This window comes from Strigops habroptila, chromosome Z, assembly GCF_004027225.2.
Source record: "Strigops habroptila isolate Jane chromosome Z, bStrHab1.2.pri, whole genome shotgun sequence".
Lineage (NCBI taxonomy): Eukaryota > Metazoa > Chordata > Aves > Psittaciformes > Psittacidae > Strigops > Strigops habroptila.
In genome coordinates, this window is record NC_044302.2 from 23,233,212 (window position 1) to 23,259,101 (window position 25,890).

The 25,890-nt window shown below is 46.7% G+C and overlaps 1 protein-coding gene across 3 annotated transcripts in view; it reads left to right on the forward strand.

The window, feature by feature from the left end:
* PAX5 (paired box 5) overlaps window positions 1-25,890 on the forward strand; it is a 137,323-nt gene that overhangs the window by 60,594 nt on the left and 50,839 nt on the right. For 2 of the 3 annotated variants that reach the window (XM_030512666.1, XM_030512667.1), the window contains exon 7: window positions 11,592-11,721. In XM_030512666.1, the coding sequence (XP_030368526.1) occupies window positions 11,592-11,721 (130 nt within the window). Of the gene's footprint in view, window positions 1-7,811; window positions 7,869-11,591; window positions 11,722-25,890 lie in introns of all 3 variants that reach the window. The other variant, XM_030512665.1, reaches the window with a different exon arrangement.

The following is a 25,890-nucleotide window of genomic DNA, read 5'->3' on the forward strand; positions in this document are numbered from 1 at the left end:
ACTAGAGCTCTCCCAGTGCCTGTTAGGTTGTTGGAGAAGCCCCAGTGATGGCCTTGGTTTATGCTGATGCTGCTTCCCTCCAAGTCTTCTGTGTTCGGCTTGCTGGGGCTCGTACCCCTGCTCATGTGGCTTTGTCTGGGCATCATGTCTGGCTCTGGTTGGGCAGACCATGGGTCCATTTCCACACACCCAGAGGAGTGTTTGTCACCTCCTCCCCTTGCCCCAGCAGAGAGGGGAATCTCAAAATACAGAAGAGACAATGCCTTCAGGAATTGCAGCACACTCCTGGTTTTTAACTCCCTCTTTTTTCCTCCTGACTCCTCTCAGATGTGATAATACGTAAAAATACAAATTCCTGAGTTAGAGGACAGGCCAGCCTTGCTGTGTCTGGAGCTCTTTGTCCTTGTCTTTTTGCTCTGTATGGATGCAGTGGCTGATGTTTTTAGCCCTGAGCAGGCTCCTCAGGTTGTGCACAGGCTCATGCGGAGAGGGTGTCACTGAATTTCATCTCAGCACTTTACACCAGCTTTAGACCCAGAGCTTAGTGACATGAAACAGAGTGCTGCAAAGGCAGTCAGTGACTTCCAGAAGACTTGCCACAGCTTCTGTAACTGTGGTACAGAGGTAGGAAATTTAGGAAAAGCTTTCATCTCTTGCTCTCTTGCCAGATATGTCCACATTTCCTTGCAATTTGGGAGCTTTGAGTACTTGTATCTCTTTGTTCGTCATGTGTTTTGTGAATAAATAGATTTTTTTTTTTCCAGTTTAGAGAGATAAGCCAATTCTATCACATCAACATGTTTTAAATAAAACCCCACATCTTTGTTTTCAGACAGCTAATGGACATCCTGTCATTACAGAAAAAGTCACGGACAGTAGCCACTCAAAACCGTGGGCTATTCCCGAGAGCTGAAGGAGAGCAGTGATTTACTGGCCACCCGTCAGATTTTCAATATCACATTACAGTGTAATATATGAGTAAGATGACTACAATTATAATTGTTCATGTAGTCTTTTTCTCTTTGAAAAATAATAGGGAATTCATCCATGCACTTTACAGTGTGTATGTATGTGATGCTTCAGTTGCATGAGAAAAGAGATCTGGAATTGTCCCCAAGCTGGTTTTCTCTGTAGAAAAAGACAACATTGTGTAGTGGCGCTAGTTGGCCAAGATTATGTCATAGCAAAATTGATCGACATCCTTATGTCTGTGTTAGCCCTGCAAGAGAGGAAAAGATAAATCTGTGAGTAAACACACTTGCCCATAGATTTGTTTAAAACCTGACCTGCTCACAGCATATTTGAGGGGAAGGACTTGCACCAGCATTTGAAGAATGAAAGAGTATTTCTCTTCTTAGTGCCCAGTAAATGTCTGGATCCTGCAGGCTTTGAATAGTTTCAAATACAATTTCTACCCTTTTGCTTGGAAATAACCGCTGGTTTACACTGATTCTGTAGGCTTTCTCTCAATTGGTACATCACTTTAATGGACAAAGATGGGTTTCTCAGAGATGCTCCCTATGCAGGTTGTAAATACCTGGAGATCTAGATGTGCTAAGGCATCTTTGAAGAAGACAGACTTCTCCTGGCAGTGCATGGTGGGAATACGAGAGACAGGGTCATGAGCTGATGCAGGAGAGGCTCTGCAGGGTCCAAGGGAGCCCTTCTTCCTTTGAGGACAGTTGAGCAGGGAAGAGGTTGGTGTCAGAAGTTGTTCCGTCTCCGTCCATTGTGGTTTTCAAGAGCCTGCTGGGTAAAGCCCTGAGTGATCTGGCCTGGTTCCATTGCTGGCCTTGCTATGAGGGAGCTCTGGAACTTCCTTTTAACTGGGATTATCCAACAACCCTAATGTCCAGCTGTCTGCCATTCATTCCATTTCTTTTTATGTGATTTAGGGAAACTTCAATACAGTTGCAATAGAAAATGTGAAAAATGTGGTTGGGAGAGTAGCACCCCGTTCTCACAGTATGCAGGATGAGATGGAGAGCTGTCTGGGATGAAGCACCCAGGAGCCTCAGCAATGTGCTCAGCACAGATGCTGGATTTTCAGGAGAATGCCATAGTTTTTGGTTGCCATTTGTTTAGGAAGGGATTGGGTGAAACAACCTACAGAAGTGGTTTTATGACGACAAAAAGCAATTGTGGGGCTAAGATGCTTCCAGAAAAAAAGGCTAGTTTCAAAATTCCTCTTTGCTCGTATGAATAGTGGCTGCTTAAAAATCTGGTGGCAGCACAATTTGCTGAAATGAAAAGAAAAAATTAAATCTGAAAGGAGCAGCTTAGCACATAGGGGGATGGTTTCAGCACTGCTTCTCTCACGTTGAAAATATATTTGAATAAGGGCAACCTCAGAGAGGCAGGGGTTTCTTCTGCTTATGCCCAGTGCTGCAGAAGTCCCCTTCAGGCTCAGAGCTGACCAAGATGTGAGGGCCTCTCTAAATAATTAAACCACATGACTAAGTAGCAGGTATAATTAAGGAACACAAGAAATTGTCATAAGATTGTGTGCCCAATGAGTGGTTTTCCAGCGATGCCAAGTTGTGAGTCTTCACACCAGCAGGAGTTACTGTTCAAGGCACAGACCCATGGCTATGTGTTTGTTCAGGCAAATGGTTGCTCTCTGGTTCTTGTGACTGGAGAGAAAAGTGTCAAAATATAACCCTAAACACACATCTGTCGTAAGAACTGGGGCAGCTGTCAAGGTGGGAGAGATGCCAAGGTGGGAGAGACTTCCCAGGGCAGCGGTGGAACCACCATCACTGGAAGTGTTCACAAACCACGTTGATGAGGCCTTTAGTGACATGGTTTAGTGGTGGCCTTGGCGGTGCTGTGGAACGGTTGGACTTGGTGACCTTAAAGCTCTTTTCCAACCTAGTTGATCCTATGATTCTATGCTTGGGTCATACAATCAGTGGGTTCCCATCTTGTTGTCTGATGCTGTTCTTCTCATTGTGATGTTTTACTGCGCACGCAGTGCCCAGCTGTCCCCAGCACAGCTGACTTTTTAGCAGTAAAATGATGATGATTACAACTGCAGCGTGCCTGGCTGAACCTGTCTTTCCAATGTTTTGATAAAAACTGAAATGTTTCAAGGAAACCTGTTATTGATGATTTTTCCTTATAGAAGGTCCCTGGCTGGAGCCTTTCATGACAGCGAGGAAGTGCAGAGCCTCCAGCGGTGTCAGGCTGTGGGTGTCAACAGAGAAAGTCTCTTTACCTGGAACCAGCAGCCCATAGGTACCCTATAGGTACCACAATTATTGGTCAGCCTGCCTCTCTTCTGCTTCTTTTTCTATATCCGTGTGCAGACAGTTTGTGATGTTTCTGGATGGTTCCTGGGGCTGAGGAGCCCGTTCCCTGCACTGCAGGCAGGCAGGGTGGACAGGGTGTTTCCGAGGTATGTGATGCTGTCCTGCCCTGCTCCAGTGCCTTGTCCCAAAGCCTCCGTGTTCTGCAACTGCTGCTGTTGGATTTGGATGTCAGCAGGACTCAGCTAATTAGTGAAGGGGAAAAACAGCTCAAAATTTACCCCAGGAGATGAGTGGGTTCAGTGTCCATTAATCCTTAGGAAATGTCACATCAAAGAAAGCATCACACATTCCCCAGATTGTCCCCTGCCCAGGGTTTCCCTCCATACGAAGCGTGCCTGTGGCACGTGCAAAGGGAGAGCAGGGTTTCCACACCTCTGCGTCCCCCGAAGCCCTCCCTGGCACATCTTGGTTGCACAAAACACTCTGGTTAAGGGATCCAAGCTGGGGAGTAGATGGCTGAGGTGCAGCAGCCAGGATGGGCATGCAACGCTGGCACCAGGAGGAATCTCCTGCAAAACTTGTCATCCCATTTCTGCATTCCTCAGTAAACCTATCTGGGAGGTTCTGGCATGGAAGTGGTGGTGAAGAGCCCCTGCAGGGTGGACAGTGCTGGTGAGGGCAGGTGGGAGCTGGGGTGAGCTGTCCTTTCATCCCATTTCCTGAAGGAAACAGAGTGGTGTTTATACTGTCAGAGGAAGGAGCTATTGAGGATAAATGTGTGACGATGAAGCTTGCAAATCTTGGCAAAAGCAGAGGTTGGCTCTTAACCACTGTTTCGCTGTCTCTGTTCATCCAGGCGCTTGCTAGTGGCCTGGTGAGGCTCAAATCCAGAAAGCTACATCATCTCCCTTGGGCCCTCCTTAGCATGATTTTCTATGGAGACTGCTTACAAACCAGAGGAAGAGAAGTCCACTGGCTTCCTCTGCCCCAGCCAGGTGACTGGGAAATGGCCTTGCAAGGCGTGGTTGGAGAACATGACTGCAGGTGTCTACTGGCTTCCCACCAGACCTTCAAGGTTCAAGGACCTTCAAGAGGTTCAAGGGCTGTGGGTGGGAGGGACAGCCAGGTGGATTTTGACAGACTTATGGGTCCATTGTCCCCCCATAAGCATGCCCAGACACCATTCACACTCTTCAGACCTTGCTTTCATTTAGTCTGCTAGCTCTGACTAAGAAACAATAATAATAATAATAATAATGATAATAATAAAAAGGATGATTTCAGCAGCAAGAGCAGACTGCTTTCTGTGCTGCGGTTTGGTGGGGTTTTGTTGTTCACCACGGACAGCCTTGCTGGAGTGTGTGTGTGTGAGTGCACGGGTGTGATTTACTGGCCTGTGCAATGCCACATGTCTTTAAAATTACAGTGCCCATTTCCTGCTGAAATAATTTCTACAAAGAGAGGCTCCTATTACAGGAAGAGGAGCGTGGATGTCATGATTTATTATTATTTATGGTCCCAGGGCCTTGTTTATGCACGATGGGTTAGGTGCTCAGGATAGAAATGCCATTATGCAAATGACATTGAATGTCCTTACTGAGCCTAAATAATTTTTGTGTTGGACGATTAAACCTCATCTGTTATTGATATGGGCTGCAGTCGGGCTATTAAAGAGTCCCAACAGTACTTACTCCCAGTAATGGGAAAATTGAGAGGAAGAGGCTAAACAATTGCCTCAAGTGTGCTGTGATTGTCTGGTAGGAGTGGAACATAACGAACCCCCTGAATGGAAATCGTGTTTACTACTTAGGGATAAATAAAAAGGGAGAACCATGCAATAAATTACGCTTTGTGATGTGAATTGGCACACCAGAGAATTTGCGTACTTTCAATTTTTATTTTTATTTTTTAATTTGTTTTTGGGGGGGGCAAAAGGGAAGTCAGATGTAGATGTAGATGCTGGGAGCAGCCAGGGAGGATTCCTGCAGTGCATGCCCCCGGCCGGGTGGTTGGGGAGAGCTGTCCTCCTCGGGCGCCGCACAGCCACCACGCCGGCCGCCTGGACACAGCTGTGCGGTCACATTGTGATCAGTGTTGATAGCTTATGAATTCCAAAATTGACAAAATTTACAGAAAAATGAGGATAATCCATCTTCCTTAGCAGCCTGTCAGGAGCTGGCTATACTTCATAATCTTCAATTACAGATGCTATTTTCGGACATTTACATGCAGATATTAGAACAAAATGAAAATGAGTAAAAAAGAGCGAATGGAAATTCGGCTATTTATATGTATAGAACAAAAACAACAGGTAAATTCTAGGCATTTAGATTGGATTGGGGGGTCCCTTCAGAAAATCTGAGAATGACTGTGTCTGCTTGTGGATTGCACTGTGGAAATGTAAAATGTAGCATGTCATTTCCCACATGCAGATAAGCTGAAGATTGGGTCAAAAACAGGTCAGTTATTCTGAAGTATGAGGGTAGATGTGTTCATGGTAGGGTGCACTAGCTAGCTAATTCCCACTATCTTCGGAGGAATCTCTGGGGATGTGCACAGTCCTAATTGGATTTGGGCTAAAACGAAACACAGCTGTTAATTTTTTAAAAACATGTATGTTTTTTTGAAAGGGAAATTCAAAAATATTCCGTGTAAGCTGAGGAAAGAAGGTTGTACTATTGAAATCAAACTTCCATGCCCTGTGAGACAGCAAAGAGACCAACAGTGCTGAAAACAAAGAGAAGCTGGGGTTTGGCCCAATTAGCTGTGTAAATAGCTTTTACTTCAAAGCAGAATTGGTTTCGATGGCTGCGCAGGGCAGCACGGGGAATGTCATGTAAATTACTAGATGGAGGGGTGGCTGTCAGGTGGCAGCGGTGAGGTTTTGATGTATGGGTTTTCGGATGCCTTTCCCGTCTGGATCCGAGGCAGCTGAGGAGGAGGGTGTTAGGATGGATTTTCCATTCACGTAAAATCTCAGGCAGAGTAGCACCAGTGCCCGTGCAGCTGTGAGTGGCGCTGGGTTTCTGAAAGCCTGGGGAGATTAATTAGAGCTGCTTTGGATTAAGCTCTCTGAACCATATCTAATGTTGCAAATTTCTTCTCTTTGTCAGGCTGAGGCGGAGGGTTCTGTGGTCATCCTGCCTGGTGGACTTTTGCCTTTATTTATTAATTTTAAAGTAGTACAACGTGATGACTTGGAGGTATTAGCTATGGGGTCTGGCTTGGTGCTGCTATGAGGGGTGAGCAGGGCCTTTGGTGGTCAACCTGGGGGACAGTACTGTGTCTTTTCGAGACCTCGGATTAATGCCTGGCTTAAAAGAGGAGGAGCATTGTTTTTGGCAGGAAGGCAGTCTGTGTACCCTGTCTACTGGGGGCGAAAACAGCACATGTGGTCAGGGAAGAAGCAGACCCAAGTCCTGAAGCCCCAAGCTGGCACATTGCTCTGGTAGTCTGAGCCCTTGTTGCGCTGCTGCTGCTGCATCCCAGGCAGCGCCTTGGGCCCAAGGGCAGCCTTGCCAGCAGCAGGAGGGAGCAAGAGGTGTCTCTTCAAGTCTGCTCAGCGTTCTGCAGGTGTGATTTGGAAAACTGAGCAGATGCAAGAAGCAACACATGAGGGTCCCAGTGGGTGCCAGCTGGCTCCTCTCGATGGCTGCTTGCCATGCACAGGAGGAACCTCTTTTCTGTCTTTGCTTGGTGCAGTCTCTCAAGAGGGTTGCAGGGTCTGTGCCCCACGAAAGGGATGGGGCCGGAGGGGGATGCATTTGCCTCATGCTGCCTGAGTTGCAGCAATGCCACAGGGCTTATCCCTGGGACCTCCCTGAGTTTTCCCATGCTGGCAACCCAGAACCAGGCTATTTCAAGGAGCAGTCTTGTTCCTCACTGTGTGTCCATCTTTGCCTGGCCCTTTGGGATAAAATTGGAGGTAAATCTCAAAGAGAAAATGGCTTTACGCGTAGGGTAGAGTTGACCTTTCAGTGTGCTACGCTCAGGCATCTTTGCTAGGAAAAACACAGGGTGAAGACTGTGATGGGCTGTCCGCCACTTCACTGTAATGGAGCAGGAGACAGCAGATCCTGCCTCCTCACACACTATGCTAATAGTTTGAAAATGGTACTGAAACACTGCTGCACCCCTTTTCGCTCCATCTGCCCATCACCTTCCCCATCCCAGGGAGTAACATTTAGAAATAAGGCTTTTGCAGTGGAGGTGAATGTGAAACTTCACCCAGCGCAGAAACCTTTCTGTTTGCGCTCTGCAGCGAAGGCTGGCAGGGAAGGACCCTGTGAGGGGAGGTGTGCTGCTGCCCATGGGTGTGCAGGGCCCACCACTGTCCTCGCCACCCCAGTTGCTCCCCACTGGGTGCCATGCCTGCTGGGGGGCCCAGCCCCAGCTACCTGCCAGGCACCCAGGTCCTGTCCGCCTGAGCCGAGCAGGATGGGGTAGGGGGAGCACACGAAACCCCGCCTTGCCCCCCCTTTTGGTTTGTCCTTCTCGATCTCTCCTTTATATATTCCTCGTTTCATGTGTCTGTGTTTTCTCTCCTCCATGCTATGGCAGTGGTGCTCCATGCTGATGAGACAGTGCGTGGTACAACCGCAGGCAGTCATTTTTCAGGTAATTTCTAGGGTACTGAACACCCGACTATTGCTTTTTCACCTACCGAGCAGCAGCAGGTCAGGCTTCGTGCTGTGCAGGGAGGGACCCCTGGCCATGCCCGGCCATTCCAGGCTGCTCCTTGCCAGTGGCAGTGCCAACTCACCGGTGGAGGACCTAAATCTAAGACCCCTTCTGCTGCTTGTCCGAGTGGCTGGAGAGGCTCCTGGGGAGGGTCGGCAGGATGATCTTAGTGGGGCTGTGAGGTGAGGGGCTGCTCCGCAAGCGCAGCCTGCGCCTGGGGTTTCACCTCCTCTCTGAACAGGGTGTCTGGAAGGATAAACTCGGCCTGGGAGGAGTGGGAAGAGTGGACACTGCTGTGCCCCTCGTGAGTGAACACAGTGTGCTGTGAACCTCAGCACCATAGAGGCTTGCTACTTCTTCAGGGGGTGCTGTGGCCCCCCCAGCCCATACATGGGAGGTGAGGAGGGCTGCAGACGGCTGTGACCAGAGGCAGGTGTGATACAGGGTCTTTCTTCTTCACCAGGACTGTTTGAGGAGTTGGGGAGTCAGCTGGGAGCAGCGATGGTGGTAGGTACATGGTGGTAGATGAATGGTCAGTGTGGCTGCTGGTGGGTCTGAAGAGGAATGTGGGCATGGGAAGAAGGAAGCAGCTTGAAAATCCCTGAAAACCCCACTATTTTTACCTACGGGAGAAGTTACTGGAGGTGCACTTCCAGTCTGCAAGCAAGCTACTGGGACCAAAAGTGGGAGGCACCCCAAGACTTCATTTCTCATGCCTCCATCTTCTGGAGCCCTGCAGCAATACTGCTCAGCTGTGGGCTCTCCCTCCATGACATGCTGGGCAGTGTAATGCTTCCAGGCCCTCCAGTCTGCAGAAGCTGGTTGCGTGGTTTGGGGCTGTGCTGCTGCTGTGGTTGCTGGTGAGATGGGCAGCGCTGCCTGCAGGAGGGCTCTGCGGCTGCACATCACTCCATCTCCCTGTGGCAGGGTGACATGGATGAGCATGGCTTACCACCGTCCTGGCCCCCAGTGGGGTGTGCTGCACCCTGATAGTTACATGCTTCTGACTGAAACAGGTCAGCCCCCGAGCTTGAAGGGCTATGCTCCTGGTTTGTTGATGTTGTGCTTCCAGATCATTACCTTAAAAGGCGAGACTTGGTCCCGCTTCCTCCTAAGTCAGTTCATCAGACCCCAGAAGAGAAGCAAACTGTGCTGTTTCAACATCTGCGCTGGACTCCAGTGTCTTGCAGGCAGGGGCTCGGTCTGGACCTGACTGGGTTTATGTGAGGAGCGGTAGCCCCAAAATCCAGTTTTGGCTGTGGCATTTGGACGTGCATCCCCTGCCCCAGCCCCGTGTGTGACCCAGCCTGTGGCACAGCTGGATGCTTCCTCCTAAACTACAAGTGGTCAGCTCCCCATTTGTAACCTGGAAGTTACATTCACACCCTGCCTGTGGGGAGTGGTGCATCAATGTGCCACAGGAAGATGTAAAGAGATTATCTAGTCTGGATACGGTGTGGTTATGGCTTTCTTAGAGCAGCATGTGTGAAATAAGGCATCCTTTCCAGGGATTGGTGTGTGTTCTTGTAACATGCATCAGAAATACCTAATAGCAGTGCACAAAGACAGGTTTTTTTTATGCTGTGCTGCTGGCCCATCCCACACCACTTGTGCATCACCAGCTGCCTGGGATGTCTATGCATGGCTGTTCCTTCAGTGTCTTTTCAGATTAGGGCTTTGGGGAGTGAAAAAAGCCAGTGGTGCTGTCACACATGCCCGTGTACCCAGTGGAAGAGGAAAGTGGGGTTGCAGACATAGGACATCATGGAGTGGTGTGGGAAGGCTGAAAACCACACTTTGGTAGATCCTGGAATGAGAAGGAGCTTTGGTTGCACCTGCAGGAAGGCGGAAGGCTGGGACCATCGCTGACATCCTCTGCAGAGGAGGGATGCTCAAGGAGCTGTCCTCCCCAGGGTGCAGAAGTGGGGCTGAAGCAGAAGTGTGGTTTCATGCGTCTTCAAAGTAGTGGTGGTAGAAGAAAGGGGCTGGGTGGATGAAGGTAAAAGAAATGTGAGGGTATGGAGGGTGTTGGAGGAGGAATAAGCTGAAAGGACTGAGAAGCAGGACAAGTTTAATGCGAAGGTTAGGGGTGACCATAGGAGACAGCCGCCTGGGCAGCCTTCAGCCCAGAAGACCTCAAGGTGCTGATCCATGGGCCAGGTGAAGGGACAGGGTGGCCAGCCACTAGTCAAAGACAAAATGTATGTGACATGCTCATCTGCAAGAGGTTTGCATTGGAGATCCTTCAGGGTGACAGAGCGTACTCGTGCCTCACATAAATTGCATGCACAGAAGAAACGTGTACTAACACAGACCTGCTAATGTGGGGTTATCCTTGTAAATTAATTTCTCTTTGAGGGAGAACTGAGCATCAGAGACATGAACAAATATATCTGATCCAAAGTAGTGAGCTTGTGGCAAATACCAGATTGTGTGCTGTGTTCTTGGACATTTCCAAGAAACTCTCAAGAGGGAGAAAGATGTGTTCACTCAGATCAGCTTCTGTTTTCTTCAAAACAACAACAATAACAACAACAACAACAAAAAAAAAAAAAAAAAAGAAAAACCCTTAACTTCTTTTTTTGGTCACTCAAAAAAATCACACAGTCCTGGCTTCCCCTGTGTTGTTTCAGTTCTGCACAGCTTCTTCATTGACTTAGTCTGCAGAAATACAGCAGGGATCAGCCTTGGAGTGTTGTTCTTCAGTTAATCTGTTTCTATTGCTGTTCTTCACTTGAAGTTGTCATCCTCCGGTTTGTTATGGGCATGATTATGATCTCACAAATAAGGGTTAAAATAGCAAATAGCAGCAAGGAAGGGAGAACTTTGAAAGGAAACTTCCCAGTTCTGTGTGAATGATCCTGACAATAAGAAATAATTAAAAAAGGCAAATGAAGGTAATCTTTCTGCCATGTACATGTAAGTCCTTCTGGATGTGTGGATCGGCCTCACCTGCTGTAGACTGCCATGGCTGCATGGACTTCTACAGGTTTATAGTGCAGGAACAATCTGACTTCTGAGGACCTCACTCATTTCCTGTAGCTTCAGTTAATGAGATTAAAAAGTTCCCATGAGATGAGAGAGCATCCTTACAACAGTCAGGTGATTTATTTTCAAATAATTTGGATTTAGAAACAGTTGGCTAAAAATCCTTCCCCTAAGCAGACGCTTTTACTTATGTGCATTTTATTTCTTGTGAGATGATGAGACACAGCATTCCCAAGAGAAGAGGGGAAATGGGATGCCCCGTTCCCACCTGCTCATCAGCACGTGTCTCTTCAGATGCCACTGCTGGAATATGGGTTAACTGGCATGAGCATTTTCCTCTAACAAACAAGTAACTCGCACTCCACAGCTACAGCCCCCAGTTACTCTACAATATTTCTTTTTTAAGGAAAGCCTTGCTACGTATTGAGCAGTTTGGCTTTGGTTTTATAAAGAAAGCCTGTTTTGCTGTTCTCAGAGAACACTGGTGGCAAGCACAGACCCACTTATTGAGCATTTTGAAGTCTTAACAGCCCCGTGTAAATGGGTATTGCCTTTAAAACTGACCGAACAAAGGATTTTTGAGTTGTATTGCATCTCCTTTTTGTCATATAGGCAAGAGTTCTTGCATAGTACATTTATTATCACTAAAATGCCTTTTGTTTCTTTTTCCAGGCAACTGAATATTCAGCCATGGCATCGTTAGCTGGTGGATTAGATGACATGAAGGCCAATATAACCAGCCCTACTTCTGCAGATCTGGGAGCAAACGTTCCCGGGCCTCAGTCATACCCTATTGTCACAGGTAAGCGATTTCCCAACACCAGTAAGTGATGTGGAGTGTGTGCACATTGCAGGGTGGTGCCCTTCATGGAGCAGTTGTGTCAGATGTGGAGACATTTGCTCAAAAAGTCTCTTTTAAAGTGTGATTTCATAGCAGCTCTGTTGCAAGTCAGGTGCATGGGTTGTATGAATCGGTACTGTTCACTGGGAGCCAACGGATGAAGCATCCATCCTTCTTGGATGGATGGATGTGCCCAGGCACAGGGCAGGGCACATCCAGGCAGGGATGTGCCCCTCCACCCCAAACCTGCAACCTGAGTACCAACATGTAACTGAAAAGCAGAATGCTTGCCTCCACTGTTGGGCTTTGTTGTTCATTTTTCATAAAGGTGCCTGGTATGTTTGACTGGATAGGGTTTTTATGGCAGTTCAAACTAGCCTGAATTTTGAGTGCTTTTGATTCCTACAAATGCTTGTGTTTTATACCATGTTTGGAATTGCAGTTGTGCACTAAGGCTGAGCATTTAAATGAAAAGCAAAAGTTGTTCATTCAGGGAATGCAGCATCATCTGCATTTATTTAGCAGGCATATGGTGATAGTTAAGGAACCACAGAATTTGATAAATGCTTTGGTCACCTAGTTATTTCGGACTGACCACATTGTTTGGAAGGAAACTGCCCAAATGGTAAGAAAATGATGAAATTGTATCCTGAATGAATTGTAGGAATTCAGAAAAAAGGGATTTTAAAATTTAAGGCTCTATGTTTCATGTACATGTTACCTCTGTATGTTACTTCTGTCCTTGTGTCTAATCTGTGCAGATTTTGTCATTGGATTTTCTCCATTTTGCCAAAGATTTACTTCTTTATTTTGTTGCTAAGAGAAGGTGATGCTGTTTTTAGTATAGTAGTATTGTATCTTGAAAGTGCTACAATCTCATCTAGCAGGAGAGCAGTTTTGAAAACTAATGTCATCACAAAATTGTTTTAACCCAACATGGCATCAGTCTTTGGCTCTTCTTGCCAAAAGTTTAGAGATATTCTAAAGCAATTAGAGAGGAACCTTAAGGAAATCCATGTTTACCTTGGTGTGGAAGGAGAGAGACTTCTTGAAATAACTGGTACTGAGTGGGTGGTTCGAGCGGTAGACTCATGGATAAGAAAGGTGTCTAGGGATGGGTGGATGGACAGAAAGGGATTTCTGGACATGTGTGCCTTGTAACAGGTAGGGATATAGAGCATGGATAGGTAGATATGGAATCATAGGATAGAAGGGATTGAACAGGAATATGAAAGAAGGAACATGAATCATCATGTTTGGGGCAATAAGCCACCTCTACAGCGTATGAAAGTTAGAAATGTCTCCTAAGGCAAATTATTCTCTAATTGTTTGCTGCAGAGCTTCCTGCATCTTAAAAGCCTGAAGTGCTGCTTATTACAAAAGACATGGGCTGCCTTGGCACATCATGGGTGTCCTATTGCCCTTTATTGATCTTCTGGGTCATTGTCTCTTGCCTGTCCAAGTCTGTGTCCCTGTGATAAGCGTGATGCCCCGTCAGAGGGGTCTGTGCTCTGCTGGTGAGGACAGCCCAGCAGCACCTTGGACTGCACAAGTGGGTGCTGTGGGCATCACTGTCTCTCTTCTGTCTTCTTGTAAGGAACTGCCTATCCAAGATCTGCACTTGGCCAAATGAAGCTCAGCTTAGATCTCTTGTTTTGATTTGATATTTCAGCAGCACATATTCTTTTACTCTGGTTTAAGTACTTCTCATGCTTCATATGTTACTACTTCCTTAGAGTTTGGTGAGCTGACTGATGGTGTTTGTTAGAGCAAAACTGACCACGGAAGTGATGCTGCAGAGCTCAATACAGATTTTGTGTAGGTTTTCCCTGTGACATTACCTACAATTGAGCAGAAGTTTCAAACGTGAAATTTACTGGTTCTCATAAAAAATGTGCAGCAGGCTTTATGAGTAGCAAGTCTAGAAAAAAACCCTGCCATTGGTCTTACATGTGACAGGGTGAGAGCTGTAACAGAACACATTTTTCAAATCAGTAGCTATTAATATCTTTAATTTGATATTGTGTAGAGTTTTCTAACACCTGCGTTCATAAAACTTAGATTTACACAAGTATATTGTTTTGATAAAAATGACATGCTTTTAAAACCTTTTAAAACCTTTACCTTTTGATATATTCTTGGAGGAAATTGTCTAACTGTTATCCTCCCCTTTCCTTTCGTTACACCTACAGCAACTCTTCTGTGCTGTTTGTGCTCTGGGAGTGCCCAGAAGCCCTGGGCAGGATCTGGGCCCTGTAGTGCTGGGCACGTACCATATGTCGAAGTTGTGCTCTCTGCGCCAAGGCTTTCCTTAGGGGTCAACAGGATGTGAACGCTGTTGGGAGCAGGAAGATTTAAGCAGCAAGCCATACTTTGTAATGTGCAAAGCATGTAAATTATAGCACACTTGGTCATGCATTTCTGACCACAGGTCTGGACAGACTTTTCTGTTTTCTCCCCAGAATTAACTCATTTTTTTCAGTCTTGCCTCTTTCCCCAGCCCATTTCCTCAGTGGGGCAGGGGATTCGTTTATTGACCCTTTTTCCCTTATAAAGAAAAGCTGCATATTGCTATGGGCCTTTCATCTGTTGTAGCTATCACTACAAATCAGGAGGAGCTGGGCAGTGATACGTAACGTTGGTTATGAGTGCGAGCTCAAATAAATGTTTGTTAACATATCATGTACTCTCCCTTCTGGGAACTTTGTTGTCTGTGGTCTGACCAAAGTTACGATAAAATTCAGCTGTTAGGTATTCCTAAGCTGGGGTTGGGTTGGGCGTGTGTGGGTAGGCGAGAGATAAGCTAGGCAACCCCTGGAAGATAGTTAGCTTTGTATGAGCCCTCTTTGGTGGTCAGACACTGGCTCATGAGAGGAGTCCTGCCAGAGCCAGTTCCTGGACCTCAGCCACTTGTCCATCAGGCAAGAGCCTGAGACTTGGAGATCCATGATAACATTTGTCCTGCGAACTGCTCCCTCTCGGAGGAGGAATGGCTAACCTGAACTCCAGTCTTTTCTTTCAGAAAGTTGAGTTGCTTTTAATTTCTGCATCCTTTTCTGAGTGTTTCCACTCTTCCTTGCTCCAGAAAGGCTGTCCTGTGATGTATCCAAGCAAACTCAGAGCAGGAGACTGAAAGCTTTGGGACACGACTGGATTCAGTCATGCTAAATAGTGTGTTTTCAGCTGTAAAAGTGACAGGTGGCTGGTTAAAGGTCCACAAAATGCCCAAAGTCTGTGTCTGGTGGTGCTAATGGCCTGAGAGGTTGACCTCACGTCTGAATTGTCCAGATTATAAACTCTTCTGTAACAGCTTCACTGTCATGAGACCAAGAGCTGTTGGAATGTGAGTTGTAGTATCCAGAACAGTCTGTTGGTGGGACGTGATGTTTGTAGCAGGAACTCTTCTGGTGTGTGGAAGCAGAGCTGTGAATGTGTGATTGCCTGATGCTTCAAGACAGAGTGGGGCTATTGGTGGGCATAGGGCTGAAAAGCCACGTTTTTGTGGGTAAAGAACTTGAAATATGGCATACAGGAGTTTGATCCAAGAACACTTATGTTCTTTAGATAGCTGGTATCTGCCATTCAAGCTTAATCAGTTTTTATGAGCAAGTCTGGAGACTTTCTGGGGTGCCATATGTGAAGAGACTTAAGTCTAGTTTGTCTTGTCAGTCTTAAGTCTGTAAGACAGATTGTAGAAGAATTTAATGCAAATAAAGCTGACAATGGATGTTTTAAGTGACTTATTACAGTCTTTCATTGTTCTTGTTGCCTGGCTGTGGTGTGGGTGGCAAAACAATGTTGAGGATTGAGATGCAAAAGAGCCTCTGTGCAGTTGTTGGTAGAAAATGTAAAATTTCTGTTTCTTAGCAAGCTGGTAGATCAGGGCATTTGGGATATTTCTTGAAGATGAAAAACAAATTGGCATCCGTGCCACTACTTGCTGATAGAATATGTCTAAGGAAAAATTTAGTGATAAGTCTCAGTACTGCTTCATCCACTAATTCTATCGTGTTATGGACCACCGGCCAAACCTTTGATTAGATAACCACTCGATTTTTCTTCATCCTTTTTAAATGCCACGTTAAATATGAAGTTTAAAAAAAACATCCTTCTCTTACTGTTTGCTGCCACGGTCCGTAAGTGCTCTTTCCATTTACAAGCCAATGACATGTGCCCAGCTCATTACTGCTGTAGTCAGCAGTTTCCCAGCAGCCTGTGATTGTTACTAATTACCTGCAGATGCATTTTCCCTGCTCTGGCTTGCTCATTTCAGCGTGGTCGGTATCACTTTGGGAGGACAAAGTCGTGCTAACCTGACACCTTCACTTGGCAGATTGACAGACCTGCAGGCAGCCATGGCTGCGGAGTCAGTTTGCACTAGCAGAGCCAGGAGCAACTGTTGGCCAGCCTCACCCTGCGGCCAGGGAAGCATCTTTCCCTGTAGTTGCACTGACGTGAACTCTGTACTGCTCGTTAAAAGCAGCAGCAAAGAGCAAAGTGTTGGCAGTGGACTTCTTTTATGTTCCACGCCACCAGCAGATGTTGGAGTAGGGGAGCCTAGTCTCCCATGCTGGGACATCTCCATCACTCTTTGCTTGCCTGCTCTTCTTTGTCACTGCCAGGGCACACTCAGATGTGGCGGCTTCCAGCCTGATTAGCACATCCCGTTACAGCTATACTGATGAGCAGGTTGCATTGCATTTTGCAGCTTGCACACCCGTGCAGGGAGAGACTGAGATTCTGCCAAATACAGACATGTTGTTCCTGGTAGCCACACCACGGAAGGAGTATAACCTTATGTGCTCCTTCATGGGCTCTGCCTTGAAGACAATGGTCCCATAAAGCCAAATGCATTGGCTTTCTTGCATGTTTTGTATGCACATCAAAAGGCAAGAAGAAACAGAATAAAATCAGGAGCAGAGTCAGTTTGTCATCTGGAGGGATTGGGAAGGAGAGACATTCTCGAGGGCTATCATCTCAGTTTTCTGCTCTGGCTTGCATTGCTGGACTCAGCCACCAGACATAAATAATCCAAGATTGAACTGAATGTAGAGTAATTGGGGCAAATGCTGAGCAGACTCCTCTGCTCCTGGAATGATCAGCTTGACTTTTTCCTTAGTGTGGATGCATCCAGCACCTCAGGTGTAGTACAGTTTGCCAGGCTGTTACGCAGAGGTGGCACAGGTCTGTGGTTAATGCAGGTAACAGGTGTATCTTTAACCTTCCATAAACCTGCGTATTTTGTCAAATTCTTGTAGTTAGGAAAGGAAAATGTAAAGATGGGATAAATGCATGTCAAAAAATGAGCTGTGCCTCGCTACTATTCCACTGCAACACATAGTCCTCATCTGGCCTCCCAGCATGTTTTTCCTTAGGAGTGCTCAGTCGCATAGGAAAAGTCTTTCCTGACTCTTTATCCTGCTCCATTCATCGCATTGTGCTGTGACTGGAATTTTGAGCCACTGTTTCTCCAGGTTTGGCTGAATGGCAGATATTGTTGGTCATTTTAGAAGTTAGGCACAACAAAGTGGCACTGCAGTTGGACAGGAAACTTTGCCAAAAATGGGTGGTCCCTCAGCAGTTTGGTGTTTGCAGTCAGTGTGGAGATGCTGGTGCCAACGAAAGAAGGAAGAGAGCCACACCTCTAAAATCCCAGGCTGATCTCTTGCCAAGATTAAATACTGATAATACTGCATTTACATCAGTGCAATCCGAAAGGACTTCCTCTTTTTTTAACAAGAAGACAAGTGGCATGTAGAATGCAGATCACCTCCAGAAGAACAGAACAGATCCTTCTCAGCCTATGAGTGGAGGATTCATATGAGCAACCTCAGACACCAGCCTCTGGGTGGAGGAGTCTGGGGACACCTTTCTCTCTGCACAGGCTAGAGTTTAGGCATTGAGTTTGGACTAGATATCTACTTTTTGCATCACCCATGATAGGGAGTCTTTGTAACACTTGGTCATGGCTAGCATATGGAGCAGAAGGATGCAGAGAAGGGGGCCAAAAACTTTGCGTGCATGCTTAGAAGTGGTATGGTGTGCCCTCCTAGAGATGGGAGTGTTTGCACTTGGGAAGGGGAGGCTTGCGGAGGGAGCCTTCTCTGTGTGCATCAATACTTGATGGAGAGTGATAAAAGCAAATTCTTCTCAGTAATGCTCAGTAACGGGGCAGGAGGCCACGTGCACAAACTGAAACATGGGAAACTCCTCTTACACATGAGAAGAAACCTTTCTGCCATGAGGGTGGTCAAATGCTGGCACAGGCTGCTCAGAGAGGCAGTGGAGTGTCCTTCCTTGGAGATGTTCAAAACCGGATTTGACATGGGCTTGGGCAGCCTGCTTTAAGTGATCCTGCTCCAAGCAAGACTGTTGGACGAGATGAACTCCAGAGCTGCTTTCTAAGCTCGGCTAATCTCCATTTCTGTGGTAGACACAGTGCTTCCACATTGCTGGGTAGGAGCTGTGTGTTTACTTTGGTGGGATTGTGCCTGGGACAGTCTGCAGTCATGGAGCCAAGGACCATGAGTACCTTCTGAGGGTCTGCCTGTTCTGGGATGTGCCTGGGAGTGAAGTAGGTGGGTGAGGAAGCTTTCTCAGCCATTTATTTTGCTCTGTTTGTACATGTGTTTAAAGGAACATTATTCCACAAAAACCGTGGAAGATGGATGTTTTGCTTTCCCATGTATCATTTGGTTTTCTTTTTTTCTATCCTTCCTCATCCCTGGCTCTCTACCCACCCAGCAAAGATGCCAGCTCTCACAAACTTTCCCTGGGATTCTTGGCCAGACTGAAGCTCTCCAATGAATACCATAAGGGTTATGTCCCATTGGAAATGGCTGGGAGAGTGTCAGGAGAAAAAAGGCCATTGGGGTTGTTTAAGCAGCTTGGAATCTGGCCTGTTCCTTTTTACGGCTTTGGAAATTGCTGTAGTAAAAAAAACCAAACCAAAACAACAACAACAACAAAAAAAACCAGCTCCAAAATCTTCCATCTAGTAAATTCTGCTGTTGTAGTTTATTGATGTGAATTTAGGTCTAAAATCTGGGTCTTGCTGACTACAATGAAAGAACCCGGTTTCATTAGAAAACACTATTTGTTCCTTAAATGTATTTGCTACTTTGCATTTTCGGAGTGATGTAGCAGTGCACTCCACTGATTTCTCACCATTTAGGAGGTCAGTGGCTGGTCATCTCTTTAGCAAAATCTCCTGTAGGAAGGAGAAAGCACCTGCAGAAGGTGACTTATCCCATGCATTTTTAGATAGCAAATTAGAGATCCTCATCAGAGGGTACCTGTTTCGTTCAAATGGCTATTGAGGGAGTGAGGAACACTTAGCTTAAGCTAGCCCTGCACGGGTGGGGTGGTCCTGCCCCACAGAGAGGAGGGAGGATTCCCAGGGGAATCGTTTCAGTTGATCTTTGCTGAAATATTGCTAAGCGGTAGTTTTACAGCTGTGTTTTCACTAGTGAAATGAAAGTATTTCAAATATTTCAATTTACAATTAAAAAATATTTGCAATTTTTTAATGAAAAGTAATTTCAAAGTGAACAATTTATATGTCCCATTTGAACTCTCTCAAATAAAAAGAGTAATGCAACATTTTCACAATTCCTTCTTCCCTTTTTCTTTCCCCCTAAAATCAATACAGATTTGAAGAAAGTAAAGAAAAGGTTTGGTTTTGTTGAAATTGCTTTTTCTTCTGGAAAAATGCCTTGTTAAATTTTTTGTTGGCTAATTGTAATATGAATAATAAAAAGTCTTCTTTTGAGGCCATTATGTTTTGGTCACATAATCTGTCTCTACATGAAAATGTTGATCAGTGTTTAAACATCATCACCAAATTACACTTTAATTTCTGTGGGACTGTTTTGAAGTGCAAATCGGTATTGGTAGATGGCTGGTTTCTAGTACAACATGCTAGATTTACAGCTGAGTCTTACATTTAATAGATAAAAGTGCAGATGCATTTTCCAATAATCTATTCGTCATTCCCAACAGGGCCTGTCATGTTAAAGACTTGAAAAAAGACCACATAAACTCCCATGGAAAGGCAGCCAATCTGAAAAACGAAAGTGTCATTTTTAATGACAGGGCAGAGTCTGACTGAAACCCTGTTGAATTTTTCAATTTTTATGAATTCTTATCTTGCCATTAAAAAAGAACAAGCACATTTGAGAAAGCAAACGAGGCCACTTGTACCCCACTAAGACCTAGGCTATTAACTGTCTCTTTTGATGATGTACAGCCTCACTCTGTTGGGAGTTTGGCTGTGGATTTAAATGTAGAATTTAACTATGGTAAACATGTTTTGGTGCAAAGCATGTATAATAACAATTTGCATTTACATAGCATCTCTTACTTAAGGATTCTGCAATCTCTGATTAATTAAATCTGTTTCCCCCTGCCCCCAGTACCACTGTGGTATGGATAATAAATACAATTTTAAATCGAGCAGCCATGGCAGGAGGATTAAGACAAGAGGGTTCTGGTGCCCCTGTGCTAGTCCTGATTGCAGTGGGGCTGGGGCTTGCTCTGGAAACGTGCTGATCTACCTTGTCTAACGCTCACCCAGGCCCAAAATGCCCTGGAAAAAAATGGGCATCAAACTGACTCTGCACAGGTGGGAGGAAAATAGGAGAATACCCACCACCCACAGCGTCTCCTGCTGGTGTTTGGGTCTTGGCGTGGGGACGCCGGGGCTTTGGGTGCACAGAGCTGGCAGGGCAGCTTGCCGCCTCACTGCTTTAGGGCATCAAAAGACAATACAGTCCACAGACGGCATTTTGCACTGCCAGAGAACTGCTGTAAATCTGTCATAGATCTCCAAATTGGAAATAAAAAAATGGCAAACACTCCAGTTAGCATAAATGCTTCACTGAATTGCTTTTTTTGGCATGCATAAATAGCGAAACATCTCAGAATGTCTGTGCAAGACAGCAAAATGATATTTCCAGGTGAGTAGAGGGATGTGTTGGCATCTGTGTGTATGCATGATGTAAAAATAAAGTCTAGTGTTAGTCTGCATCAGGCCACAGATATTGTTTCTAGGATGAAGTAATTGTTTTAGTGACAGTGGTTGAAGACATCTCCAAACTTGCTACACCACCAGTGATAGGTGGCCTTAGTTGGCCAAATATGTTATTTCTCTTCTGATACCTGACCAGTGGTGAGATTCTGTGTATTTACACAGGGGAGAGAGTGAGTTATCAGACAGGCAGTTTGGGAAGTGAGTAGAGAGAATAGTAAACCAGAGACAATTCAAGGACTGTGCTCACTGCTGTGTGATGGAGAGCATGCCAGGAAGATGCTTGCTGTCTGCCATCAGCTTGCACTGCCATACCATCACTTAGAAATGGGAACATGCGTTTTTGTTTTTAATCTAGGAGAAATCTAAAAGAAACTTAGGAGGACTCCAGAAGGAAAAGCTGCAAAATCTGAAGTGTTCAGAATTGCATCGGCGAGTAATGCTGCCTCCAGGTGCTGAGCAGTGTTGGTGTTTCCCAAAGGCTTAGCTCTGAGGAGTCCTGTGGTGCTCAGGGGGATTGGCTGCCCACCTACATGCCATGGTGTCCAGGAGGTCAGCGGAGATGGCTTTGGCACAGAGCCATGATCTCGTGTGAGCCGCTGGAGCTCTGGCATCTCCATGCCACTGATACTCCTTGCTCTTCCCCATTGGGAACAGGCAGAAGTGCCTATTGCTGAGCCAAGGGAGAGAAAGCCAAAGGATCCACATGTTGCAGCACATTCTGGGAGAAGGGCAACGTCTTGTGTTGCAGAGTAGGAAGGAAAGCTCTTGCTTATTTTTCCTACTATCTTCTTTGAAAGAGCTCTTCCTGTAGTTCTGGCCCTGGAAAACATTGTATTATTTATGAATAGAGATTTTATAAACCCACTTGGGGCTTTTTTGTAATGGACTATGGTTTCTTTAGAACTTCATATTACATCAGGCAAAAAATGTGTGAATTTCAGGTTTTAATGCCATTTCTCATAACAATGTTGAACTGTAATGATAATTAAAAAAAAGAAAATGCAAAAAGCAAAATGCAGTGGTAAAAAGAAACTGTCACTGGCATTTCTTCGAAATACAGGTTGCCTGGTTTTGAGCTGCCTGATGAAACTGGCACATCTACCAACAATGAGGAATACTGATTGTGGAAATCCCGTGAGAATCAGCAGGCACAGGGGCTGCCAATGCTGCCATAGACTTGACACCTGGCTTGGGATTCTTACAGAGATGTGGCTGAAAAGTGAATTCAGTGAGGGCATGAAAGGATTATTGGAGTACCACTGGAGTTCTCCTTCTTTTCATTGTACATTCTTTGCCACAATCTGAATTCCTTGAGCTTAGCCTTGTGATGACACTGTAACTTTTTTGAGCACTAACTCTTAAAAAAACGCTTGTGCATCAGCAATATCCCTCTAAAGAGCGGACATATTTGCATAATCCCCTCCCCAGTAGGTATCCTTTCTTGCAGTTGTGGTTTCAAACATGATAGCTTCCTCACACGTGAGCATCCTCATTGGGAAAGCTGGTCTTGGACCTGTGGGGCTTGGGAATCTGCAGGAGGATGGAGAGTTTGGAATTGCATGGTGGAAGGCAGCAGGTACTGCTGCAGTAATTCCCCAGTCCATAAGAGGTGTGGGATATTGTGGAAGGTGGATGAGACACCCTATGTCAGCAAATCTGTTTTTTTGGTAATAAACGGAAGGCTTGCTTTTGCTCCTTCTGTCTTTGTTAATATTGTAATAAAGGTGGAGAATGGACACAAGCTGTTCTCAGGCACTGGTGTGGCCCTGAACAGGTGTGGTAGGTGTTCACTGCCAAGCAGAATCGTGTCCTGTGCTGCCTGAAGTGCCTACACTAGTCACTAGAGGCAGACCTAAACACATCCTCGTCCAGCTTGGTCCCATGCTGGCACAGAAATAGTCAAACTGGTGGGATAGGCACTGGATCAGAACAAAATGTGACTGGATCTTGCTGATCCAGGACTTCAACCAGCCTAGCCTGGGTGGCAGAGCGTCACTGGGACCCCGTGCTGTCTGGAGAGCCTGTGGCTCCTGGAAATGGACCCATCAGCTGTTCCTGTCCCCGTGGCAGCTTGGCTTCTGAGCCTGGCCAGCATGTGGTGGGCAGTGGTGCCTGTCCATGTGCTTTGCCCTTTGAGGTGAAGCAAAGCCAGTGCTCTGGTGCATCAAGTCACCCAAGGGTTCATAGACATCAGGGTTACCTCCATGCTTTCCTCTGCAAGGCACTTTCTGCAGACCCTTATTGAAGTGCTCCCTTTGTGTGATGGCACTCTCAAAGGTCCCCTGTCTGCAGCATAGAATCATAGACTGGTTTGGGTTGGAAGGGACCTAAAAGCTCATCTAGTTCCAACCCCCCTGCCATGGACAGGTACACCTTCCACTAGACCCTTGAAGCCCTGTCCAACCTGGCCTTCACAGAATCACAGAATCGTTAGGGTTGGAAGAGACCTCTGGAGATCATCCAGTCCAACCCCCTGCCAAGGCAGGGCCACCCAGAGCAAGTTACACAGGAACGCATCCAGGCAGGTTTTGAATGTCTCCTGACAGGCAGACTCCACAAACCCTCTGGGCAGCCTGTTCCAGGGCTCTGCCACCCTCTAGCGGAAAGAAGTTCTTCCTCATGTTGAGGTGAAACTTCTTGTGTTTTAGTTTATGGCCATTGCTCCTCATCCTGGGCACCACTGAAAAGAGTCTGGCACCACCCTCCTGGCACCCGCCTTCGAGATATTGATCTGCATTAATGAGATCCCCTCTCAGTCTGCTCTTCTCTAGATGCAACAGGCCCAGCTCCTGCAGTCTGTCCTTGTAAGAGAGATGCTCCAGACCCCTCATCATCCTTGTGACCTCCCAGGACCCTCTCCAGTAGCTCCTTGTCTTTTTTGTACCAAGGAGTCCAGAACTGCACACAGTTCTCCAGATGTGGCCTCTCCAGAGCAGAGTAGAAGGGGAAGATCACCTCCTTTGACTGCTAGCCACACTCCTCCCGATGCACCCCAGGGTACTCCTGTCCCTCCTGGCTCAAGGGCACACTGCTGGCTCATAGTCAACTTATCATCTACCAACACTCCCAGGTCTTTCTCAGCTGAACTTCTCTCTGGTAGGTTAGGCCCCAACCTGTGCTGGTACTTGGGGGTTCTTCCTCCCCAGGTGCAGGACCCTGCACTTACCCTTTTTGAACCTCATTAGGTTTCTCTCCAGCCTATCGAGGTCCCACTGGATGGCAGCACAGCCTTCAGGTTTGTCAGCCACTGCCCTCAGCTCCGTATCATCAGCAAACTTGCTGAGGGTGCACTCCAGCCCTTCATCCAGGTCACTGATAAGCAAGTTGAGTAAGACTGGAGCCAGTATTGATCCCTAGGGAACACCACTGACTACAGGCCTCCAACTGGATTCTACTGACCACAACCCTCTGAACTCTGCCATTCAGCCAGTTCTCGAAAAACCTCACTGTCCGTTTAGCTAACCCACATTTCCTAAGCTTACCTACCAGGATGTTATGGGAGACAGTGTCAAAAGCCTTGCTGAACTCAAGGTAGATAACATCCATTGCTCTCCCCTCATCGACCCATCTTGCCATGTCATCATAAAAGGCTATTGGATTGGTCAAGCAAGATTTACCCTTGGTGAATCCATGATGATTACTCCTGATGACCTTCTTTTCTTCCACATGCTTGGTCATAACCTCCAGAATGACCTGTTCCATCACCTTTCCAGGGATGGAGGTGAGGGTGACTGGCCAGTAGTTTCCCGGGTCCTCCTTCTTGCCCTTTTCGTAGATGGGAGTGACATTTGCCTTCTTCCAGTCATGGCATACCTTACCCGTTCTCCATGATTTTTCAAAGATGATGGAGACTGGCAAGGCAGCAACATCTGCCAGCTCCCTCAGTACCCTTGGATGCATCCCATCAGGGCCCATGGATTTACGGGTGTAAGCCTATCTAGCTTATCCCTAACCCAACTCTCTATGGCCAGGGGGGAGTCTTCCTTTCTCTGGCCTTCATCTCTAACCTCCAAGGTCTGGGACTCCAGAGGGCCATTCTTAGTGGTAAAGACTGATGTAAAGAAGGCATTCAATATTTCGCCTTCTATGTGTCTTCTACTACCAGGACACCCATCTGATTCAGCAGCGGCCCCATATTTTCCCTTATCTTCCTTTTGCTGCTGATATACTTGTAGAAGCTCTTCTTGTTCTCCTTGATGTCCTTTGCCAGGCTCAGTTCTAAGTGGGCTTTGTCCTTCCTCGTCACATCCCTGCATACCCTGATGATGTTCCTGTAGTCCTCCCACTTGGGAGGGAGGACTATACTGTCCCTTTTTCCACCTCCATAAATTTTTTTCTGGAGATCAAGGTTTACTAGGAGCTCCCTACTCATCCATGCAGGTCTCCTGCCCCCTTTGCCTGATTTCTTCATCATGGGGATACATTGGGCTTGGGCATGGAGGAAGTGGTGCTTAAAAATTACCAGCTCTCTTGGACTCCCTTGTCTTCTAGAGCCCTGTCCCATGGGCCTTAAACACTTCCAGGGATGGGGCATCCACAGCTCTCTGGGAAACCCGTGCCAGTGCCTCACCACCCTTACAGGGAAGAACTTCTTCCTAATATCTAGTCTAAATCACCCCTCTGTCAGTTTAAAGCCATTGCCCCTTGTCCTGTCACTACTTGTAAAAAGCTCCTCTCCAGCTTTCTTGTAGGCCCCCTTTAGGTATTGAAGACTGCTCTAAGGCTTCTCTTTTGCAGGATGAACAAGCTCAGCTCTCTCAGCCTGTCTCCAGAGCAGAGCTGCTCCAGCCCTTGCACCATCTCCATGGCCTCCTCTGGACTTGCTCCAACAGCTCCATGTCCCTCTTGTGTTGTTGCCCCAGAGCTGGATGCAGGACTGCGGGGGGGGGTCTCCCCAGAGCGCAGTAGAGGCGGGGCATACCCTCCCTCGATCTTGCTGCTCACGCTCTGGGGGTGTAGCCCAGCAGACGGGGGGTTTCTGGGCTCAAGCACACACTGAAGCTGGGTCATGGGAAGCTTCTTGTCACCCAACACCCCCAAGTCCTTCTCTGCAGGGCTGTTCTGAATCACTTCTCTGCTCAGCCTGTAGCTGTGCCTGG